We start from the raw sequence: 10077 nt of genomic DNA on the forward strand, positions 1-10077 counted from the left end.
AAAAACCTGGAGGTATAAATAAAGCACAGTCTTAAGATTTAAAACAATTAGTTTTGAGGTAGCTCACATGTTCACAATAGTAGGCAACTTTACTAATACAAGATGTTATAAAGAGTAACATAAAAATTAAATTTATGCTAACCCAAACGACGGCGAAGATTTTGCTTCTGATGGGCTAAACGTTCTGTGGGATTCTTGCTACTATCACTTGCAACATCAAACTCCTACAGATTAAATATAATATATGAGTACTTATTTCATTTCAATTTACCATAACACAGGAAGCCTTAAAATGGAAAGTAAAACTGAAAGTAAATAAAAATCAAACAAGCAATAAAAAACAAGGTAGAAAAATTGGAAATGCATACAAGAACAAAGTGGAGTTGTCTAAGTCCTTTGCCTAGAAATCTTGTCAACATGGACTCTCAGGAATATAAGAGATAAGCAGCCTAAGGTATTTGGTTGGTGATTTTTTTTATTTTCAATTCTCAAAAAAATAAAGCCATTAAAAATTGAAAAGAAGAAATAAACATTTATCCCATCATTTACCTTTAATAAATTCAAAATGACTCAGAAAAATTAATTCTCAATATTTATTTATCTATTCAACTTGTAAATAACATTTTGTAAGTGGTAGAGAGTTATGTGAAAATATTTAAAGAATAAGGGTTCCTTGTAACATTACCTATTCATCAATTATACACATATAGAAGTAGAAAGGGGCTACCTAGGGATTCCTATGAGAAATAATTTTCCCCCTTTGATATGGTATCAAAGTTATCCTTTTTGTCTCTTGTCATTGTTGTGTAATCACCTCTCCCATGATCTCCTGCACATGTATCCTTCTACATCATCAGGCAGAGACAAGTTTTTTTTTCAGTCCAAAAAACTATTTGTGCTCTCTTCCCTGAGACCTTGACCTATTGGCTTCCCTCAATGCAACACCGGCATTGCATCTTTCTTACAATTTCACTAAATCCCTCTCTTGGTTGCACCTGCCCGCCTTCACATGGCATGCCCTCATTGTTTTTATTTGCAAGAGTCACACAGTGCCATGCATACTTGCAGCTTGTGGCCTAGCCACATGGCATTGTTGTCACTAGCGAGCCATATGTGATCACATCGTTGCTCTTGTGTGACTCTCGCTGCTTATCCAATAGCAGCAGGCAACCACCTTATCGACCCGATCACACCTCACGCCCTTTCTTTCCACTACTTTCTTTCCACCATCATTATCTAAGTCAATACAAAAGGTTTTCTTGTTCTTACCTTATTTTCCACCTCTACCTATAAGCCTCTCACCACCCATGCTGATCCACGACTTGCTCCTTTTGTTGTTGTTAATTGCCCTTCTAAAGCACCTCCTTGAAAGTGTACAACCAACAATCACACTGTGTAGAAACGTCAACACCTTCCTAAGACTCCGTTTCAAATCCTCAATCTAATTTGCACATTCCTATTGCATATCGCAAAGGCATTCATTAGTATTCCACTTCTAATCCATTTTTTATTTTATATCCTACATATCCCTGTCACTCGACTAATTTGCCTTCCTATCTTCTCTATCCTCACATTCCATTCCCATCGATATTTTGAAGGCACTTTAGTTCCTTATGATCAATGAGAGAGATGTTTTTCATTCAAATGTCACTTGTGAATTAGTTCCTTTTCCTCTAGGCAAGCCCACCATGGGCTACAAATGCATTTTCTCCATTAAGTGTTCACCAAATTGAACTATTGATCAACTTAAAGCTCGCATGGTGGCATAAGGATGCATACAAATTTATAGTGTTTACAACCTTCATACACTCTCAAATGCCAAGATTGCTTTGGTCTCCCTCTTTCTCTCACTAGCTAATGTCTTTCACTGGTTTCTTCATTGGCTTGACATGCAAATGTATACTTTTATGCTGATCCTTCAGGGAGATCTAACATCAAGAATCCTTTCTGCTTATGAATTATTCAATGTCCTACCTCATTCAATAATTTAAGGGGCGTGCCCTTATTGCCTATGTGAAAAATATTATTATAATGGTGATAACCCTATCAGGATTGCAACACTAAAAGATCATCTCCGCCAACACTTCCAGAGTAAATACTTGGGTAATCTTAAGTACTTCTTTGATATAAAGGTTGCTCGCTCAAAAGAAGTAATTTGCATCTCACATAACAAGAATAAACTTGATATGCTTGGAGAAGATACAGGTTTAAGGACTAAACATGTAATTTCTCCTATGGATCCTAATGTCAATCAAAACAAAAAAAACCACTAACTGGTCTTACGAAATGCATGAACCTATTAGGAAAACTAAATTAGTCAATTTCTAGAAAAATCTTATATCATGACTACTAAGCAGCAAATATAAGAATTCTATGTTCCTTAAAAAGTTTTTCCAAAAAAGTTATCAGAAAGATTCTTCCACAGCTAGACAATCTTAACCGCGAGGTCAAGGCTTCCTCTGTTTTTTGTTTTTGTTTTTTTATTTTTCATTTTTATTTTTTATTTTTAAGACGGTTAATTCAAATTCCTTCTCTTATCTTTTCTCTCTTATTTTTTTCCTCCTTGATTTGTTAATTTTTTCCTCGTTCATTGTTAATTTTTCTCTTCTTCATCCATCCACGAGGGTAAACGGACAGGGAAAAAACTCTTTACCATGTTAAGATCATTAATTGTTTTTTCCTCCATCCATCCACAAGATAAATAAAAAGAAAAAAAAAATCCCTCTTAAATGATGGTTAATTTTTTTTTCCCTCCATCTATCCATGAGAAAAAATAAGCCCCTAGATAAAGAGAATAGATTGTTATGAAAAATAAAAATAAATAAATATAATATGCTTTCTAACCTTGTAAAATATACTACTATGAATTAAATTATTATATATACATTTGATTTAATTTTAAATTGATTAAAATAAATCCAAATTAAATTCGTCATATCTACTTGGTGGACTTTAACTAACCCTAATTGATTTTTACTCAATAAGCATCAAATATTTCAAGAGATATATCAAAACTTAAACTCAACATTCAATATCTTAAATATAACTAGTACCAAGCATCTATGATAATCAAATATTAATAAAAATATTTTAAATTAATATATTTATATTTTATAAAGGATTGAAATTGTATTGGCACGGCAAGATACGGTACTAAAATTGTATCACTCCGATTATAAATTGAAACTTCAACAAGGCTCGAAGTTTTAAACCTTAGTTACACCATGCCTTCTTCCACCCATTGACAAGACAACAATGTTGATTTTGATAGGCATGGAAAATTCAATCAAATAAAACTCCAATTGATTACCTCCAATTGATTTTTGGATAGGATTCATATCTCAATCCTAAAGAATTCAAAGTGAGCAATAAATGCCCAAAACTAAGAATGTGGTTTGCTATATTTGAACAAACTTCAAAATATTGTTTGATCTTATTTGTTACTGTTTCTAGGCAAATGTGAGTTTGATCCTATGTGTTTAATTTAAAAAAGAACTCAATATATTGTAGGATACTTCTAAAACGTTTTATTGGGTATTTTTCTTAGCAAAGACTATGATACTCAAAATATGTTAAAGCTTAGCTGCAACTTCAATAGATGATAGCATGATAAAATGAAAAAAATAATAAATTGAGATGGTACTGACATGTTCAAAGAAGCCAAATAATTCTATAGTTAGAAAACTAGAATCTCATAGAATGGAAAGTGTAAGGGTGTAAAGGTACAAAAAAGTAAAAGAAAACAATAATGAGTGAAATAAAACCTAATTTAATTAATTTCAATATTATTAGTTATATAATTTAGAAGGATAAGATTCAAAGTGACGATATTGATGACAAGACTACTAGAGATGCAAACTTTTCTCCAATAATAATGTAATTGTCATCCACTAGTTAATCTAATTAAATTATTTTGGTTGATACAAACTCTAGTGATGAAGAGTCGTTCCATTTACTTGTTGCACATGAATTTTGGTAGCTCTTTCCTTAGGATAGAAATATCCTCCGTGTCATAGGGTGATAACAAAAATGAACGACTCTATTGATGAGTATATTCACAATATAAAAAACAAATATTGCTTCTTTCCTGATAGCTAAAGCTTTCGGATAAGTGATAAGAAAATTTACAATCTCTTCTACTATTGGAAGTTGAAAACAAAAAAGATACCCTTGTTAGTTATGTCTAGTGTTTAAAATATCGTGTTGTAGCGGCAGGGTAAAATTTATCGTTCCGCATGCCGACGAGCACGACACCAACACCAGCACGAGCTTTTGGCGAGGCTGCTAATTTATTTTTAAATTTCTTTTTTTTCTTTATTTTTTTAACTGTTAATTTCTTTTCTTTTTTATTTTTTTAAATCATTAATTCTTTTCCCCTTTAATTCCTTCTCCTTTCTCCTCTATTAATTTCAACTCTTATTCTTTTCCTCCTTAAGCACATGGGGAAAAAATTTCTTAAGAAAGTTGATTCTTTGTCTCTGTTAATTTCACTCTCTTTTTACCTTTCACATGGACCAACACAAAAGTTAAGAGAAAAAAAATCTATTTAAGGAAAAATTAGTTTTTAAGGACAAGATAAAAAGATAAATAAATATAATATAATTCCTAAATACTACTATGATTTGAACTAAATTATTCTACACATAAATTTAGTTTAATTTTAACTTAATCAAAATAAATTCTATTTAATTTAAACCTACTTGATCTTAATCATCGTGTCTAGACTTTGGTTAACCCTAAATTGACTTTTACTTGATCATAATTTTAAAAATATTAGTTTAATTTAACTTAATTATTTAATTTTTAAAAAATTATTTAGAATATAAAAAATTTAAATAAGATAAGATATAGCATTTAAAAGATTTTGTATGTTCTAACTTTTAAGATGTGAATAGAGATTGAAATTAAAGTCATCGTCTAAGAATTATATATATATTAGTGATCATCCCTTTATCCTTTTATTCTAGAATAGAAAATTTAACCAACATTTTTACATATTCTCAAAATACAAAAATTACATTAATCTATGAATAATAAAATTTTCAAATAAATATAACATAATCAATCCTTAAAATTAACAAAATATATCTAACGATGTTGAAACTAAAGATTGATTTTCATTACTATTATAAAAGTAAGGTCTCGAGCTTGATGTCTCTACAATAAAACTTAAAACTGAAGATCAATTTTCATTGCCAATGTAAATGCAAGTTCTTGGACTTAATGTCTTTAAAATAAATTAAAACTGACATCAAAACTTGAACTCGACATTCAACATCTCAAATATACCTAATAGCAAGCAGGTATAACAATCAAATATTAATAAAAATATTTTTTTAATTAATTAATTTTATATTTAAAAAAGTATCAAAACCAAATCGGCACGACATGATGCAATACCGAAACTCGGGCGAACTAGCACGGCTCGAAATTTTAAACCTTGGTTATGTCAATCCACATGTTAAGCTTGGAAAAAAGGTAAGAAAGTATAGATTGCATCATGTCTAGCTAAGATTGGAAAAATAAGCGCACAATCAAACTAAACATACAAAAAATTATGAGAATAAATCACGTCTAAACTTAAGAGCAACATAAAAAGGGAAATATCTAGACATTAAACTAAATGCTTGCTTAATGTTTTAAAGCACACAACAAACCACTCAACTAAAAGGATAAATTAGATGAATATAAATTAATGAGGGTAAAAGTTCTCTAATTCCAACAAGTTGATTAGGCCAATGAAGGAATCAAAATTCAGAACCATTTTTGTAAGTGCAAACAAATTCAAAGACATGCATAAAACCATCATTGATGATATACACCTACATATCCGCATGCATAAAAGATACCGTTAGGATCCGCAAGTATTAGTGAAATTTTTAATTAACAATTTTCTTTAATACTTTGTGGGAGGTTTTTTTGGGTGAGAGTTTTTCCTCTAAGTGAGATTTTATTTTCTCTTCATAAGACATTTATCTCCCTTCACTTCATCAATTTCATCCCAATCTTCTAGGTGATTTCAGAATTCAATTTTGGTGCTGTGGTGATTGGTACTAGAGCCTAAATTTGGTAGGTCAACCTCAATACTAGTTATGATTGGTACTAGAGCCTAAATTTGGTAGGTCAACCTCAATACTAGTTACCCTGCTGTTCTCATTCATCATCAAGATTGGCATCACCCTCATCCACAACTTCTCTAAAGGTTGCTCCTAATCATTTGGGTTCTAACTGAACTCTCTCATCCTCTCCTCATTTTCCCCCACAGCCTACCCCACACCCTTGGAGAGAAATACATTGTAGCAGGTCCCTCCTTCCTTTGAGCCAATGCCAACGAAATCATCTGACATCCATCAATAAGACCACAACCTTATTTCTGTCGCAACCACTCGTCAGCAATCTGCTCTGCCTAGCCAACATCTCCTCTCCCTCTAACGGCATCAGCATTAGAATCAACCATCGCTGCCACTGCTCGTTTTCAACCAAATTCAGCACCAGAATAGGTTCAGAATATGATCAAAACCCTAATTTTGGCACCTTTGTATTTATCCCAAGAAAACTGTAATTAAAAATATAAATATTCTGAAATAGTTTTTCCTTAAATGAATGAAACCTTAATTAAAGGCAAAAACAAATGAATTACAAGTAAAGAAGGGTAGAAGCAAGGTAACATTTGGATCAAGGAGGCTTAAATAAAGCACCATTACCTGTCCACCTGATGCCAACAATGGAGATCCAAATTCCAACACCTTATTAATGTCGAAACTGAAAGAAACAAAGGAATAAAGTACAACATTTCATATTCTAACCCATTTAATAAGGAAAATCAATAAATGAACATCGACAAATAAAACCTTTTAAAGGAGAGTCCTGTGGTAGTGTCAGGGCATATGTTTGAAAAAGACACTCCAACATCTCTTGAGGCATCAGAAAATCCAACTTCTGCCAACTCTACTTCTAGGGATTTTAGAAGCTCCTTAAGAGATATGTGTTTGACATTCTCAGCAATTGCTCCAACAGCATGAGCAGCAGCAACTCTTGTATCCCAGTTCTTGCTTCGGAGATATTGGGAAACCTACATTGTTCAAGAAGTATCAGTTGATTTGAGCTTGCTAACCATTTCAAAAAGTTTTGGTTATAAAACAGTAAAATGCATATCTATTCAAGTAAAAATAAAGTTGTCCACCCAGACCATGCTACTAATCATATTTCAGATCCTCTTTAAACTAAAATAGGCTTATAAAGGGAATTTTCAGATTCGTATGCAAACCCCAAGATAGTACTAGGTATGAGAAGATATGACGACAATAGGATATGCAATAAGATTTGACATTTAATTTAGTGAACAAAGTTGCTCTTTTAGACACTTAAATTCTCACTTCTCAATACCAATGACAATCATAATCAATTTGCAAAGAGCAATAAGCCCAGCCGGAGTATGGTGGATAATCTTAAATTTCAAGGTTACATGATGTTGAATAAGCAAATGTGTCTCTCAAACATTCTCAATCATAAACCAAAATGGTGCAAAGTTTGTATCGAAGCAGAAAAACAAACTGCATGCAGATCCAGCTGCACAGGCAGAGGCACTGAAAAGATGCACATGATTAAAAGGCAAATCACCACCTGACAAAAGCTTGACTTGAAAGACTCCAAAAAATATCTACAAAGAACCACAGTTGATAGCTAAAAGCAATCAGGTGCTAATCAAGTGAGCTCTCTTATATGTCAAAAGAAGTGCATGGAGTGGAGGTGATCTATTAGCATATCATAAACAGCCAATATGAGTATATCATCTATCAATCAATAAAAAGGATAGCCCGGTGCACGAAACTCCTGCCAATGAGGGGTCCCAAGGAAAAATCTATTGTACGCAGTCTTAAAACAAGAGACTGTTTTTGAAACTTGAATCTGTGACCTCTAGGTCATACAGCAGCAATTTACCGTTGCGCCAAGGCATCAATCAATAAATAAATATATCTTTATTGATCAATAGAGTAAATGAGTACATCATCATCAATCAATAGAATGTAAATGAGTATATCATCATCAATCCATTATTAATTGCAGATAAATAGCAAAGAAATCCTACTTAATACCCTAGGTAATTAGTGATAAATTATTGGTACTGATACCAAGTTAATGAGATGCCAAAAGAAAGGGAAGTGCATAAATAAAAAAAAATTAAAAAAAAAAAAAACAGGCACACAACACAGCAAAGAATGTCATACACTCTGCAGCATAAAGAAGCATTGTGACAAGATAACAATTATGTTTAAGGCTTCAGGCATATGATACAAAATTAATATAAGCTAGCCACAGTTGCTATATTGATGATGAAGACAGCAAAGATCCATATAAATCAATTAGTGGAAGATCTCAATCAAATGAGGATGAAGAAAGAAAGAGATCATGCATTTCTGTATAAACTTGAGAAATTAAGCAAAAAATCCACTTTCCATGAGATAAAATAGATACAGCAAAGTTACAATGGTAAATAAAAGTCAGAATCAATCAAAAAAATATTACTATTTTCCAGAAATAGATTTTACAATCTTAAAATAGCAAGCCGCAGATGACCATCCGTATAGAAGGAACAGACAAGGCATTGATAAAGAGACGGATCAAGAATCTATATTCACCAAAGGTGACCATCCAAATAATTGGATTAGCTGAATCTAAAATTAAAACAAGTGAATAGACACAAGATAAACACAATTTTTCATACAATAAAAAACATAAGTTCATGCAAAATGAAAGACAAAAGAAACATAAAATTCTATCTCATACTGTTGAGTACTCAGCATGTGCAAAAGAAAGATTGAGAACACAAAGGATAATGATAAGATGGATATGACGCCGCACTAAGAGGAGATGGATAAGAACCAAGATAATGTCATTAAAGAACATTTAACCTTAGTTGTTTCTTTGTCCATGTGACGATCTTAATAATACCGTATAGGAACAACAGTGAAAAACAACAATAGCCAACTTGTTCAAACTAAAAAATTCTATAAGAATTCTTTACGATGAGATGTGTTAAGTATGAATATATGTCCAGAAATGCTGAAGATAAGAAAAGAAGAACGATATCAAAATAATTAAAGAAAGAAACTTAATCATCTAGTAATTAAAATAAAAAAATGTCAATGTGATAAAGAACCATTTTCATGTTGGACATCAAGTTACATAAAGGCAAATACCTAAGTAAACTCTTCTACAGTAAAAAAACAGAAGAAAATTTAATAGCATTTAACTTCTTCAACATATCAAGCATGTTAAAATGGCTTCTCAGTGAGACAGCCACAAACAACAAGCTGCGAGGTAATCTAATGATAAAGAGACAATTAAAACTAGGATTTGGTAATAAATAAAGAAGAAATTCAATAAAGCAAGAAAGTGTCGATACCTTTTTTAGAAGGGAGTTCAACTCTTGAGGGTGTGACTTTGCAATATCCCCAATTTGCTTTGCAGCAGCAAATCTTGTGGCCTGAGTCGAACCAGCTAAATTTTTGTTAAGAGAAGTATTAGATGAGAACAGATGATAAGAAAGCTTTAAAAAAAAATCACTTCAGGTTAAAATGCAGGCCAAAAGTCTTATACATATATACATATGCAGCTTAAGATCTAAAGGATACTATCCAATAATGTGAGCAAACGATGAAGCCGAGATGAATGTTGAGCCATAAAGATGGGGAGATTTTGAGTTCACTCATTCAGCAAGAGAAGTCGTCCTTGCTTGACCAATAAACACGACTAGGCTCTGAGCGTCAAATTGGTTTTGCACACAACTCCAAATAACTCAGCTAGCTGTGCAGCATCTTGCACATTTTCAGCATGGAGTTGTAATCAGCCCACAATATCCTTCATTAGAATGTTCACAAAACAAGTATCAATGTTTTGGGCTAAGATTTACAAATTATTCCAGTATATAAATTATAAAGTACTGACAAAAGGAAGCAGAATATGCAAGATAAATGGAACAAGCCAACAGGTTAAACAGTATCATAGTGGTCATAATAGTAGCAAGAATAATAACTTAAGAAACAGCAACAATATTTTCACTGAAAAATAATGGTC

General features: G+C 32.2%; 1 protein-coding gene across 1 annotated transcript; it reads right to left on the reverse strand.

Annotated features, from left to right (window-relative positions):
- On the reverse strand, nt 1–9861 carry LOC121981320 (TATA-binding protein-associated factor BTAF1-like). Its single transcript, XM_042533774.1, has 5 exons — nt 9636–9861; nt 9407–9501; nt 6852–7072; nt 6705–6762; nt 1–224 (listed from the first exon to the last, which is right to left on the reverse strand). The coding sequence occupies exons 1-5, from the start codon at nt 9682–9684 to the stop codon at nt 138–140; spliced, it is 510 nt and encodes a 169-aa protein (XP_042389708.1). The 5' UTR covers nt 9685–9861; the 3' UTR covers nt 1–137.
- Nucleotides 9862–10077: the final 216 nt, after the last annotated feature.

The sequence above is a fragment of the Zingiber officinale genome, chromosome 5A (genome assembly GCF_018446385.1).
Source record: "Zingiber officinale cultivar Zhangliang chromosome 5A, Zo_v1.1, whole genome shotgun sequence".
Taxonomy (NCBI): Eukaryota; Viridiplantae; Streptophyta; class Magnoliopsida; order Zingiberales; family Zingiberaceae; genus Zingiber; species Zingiber officinale.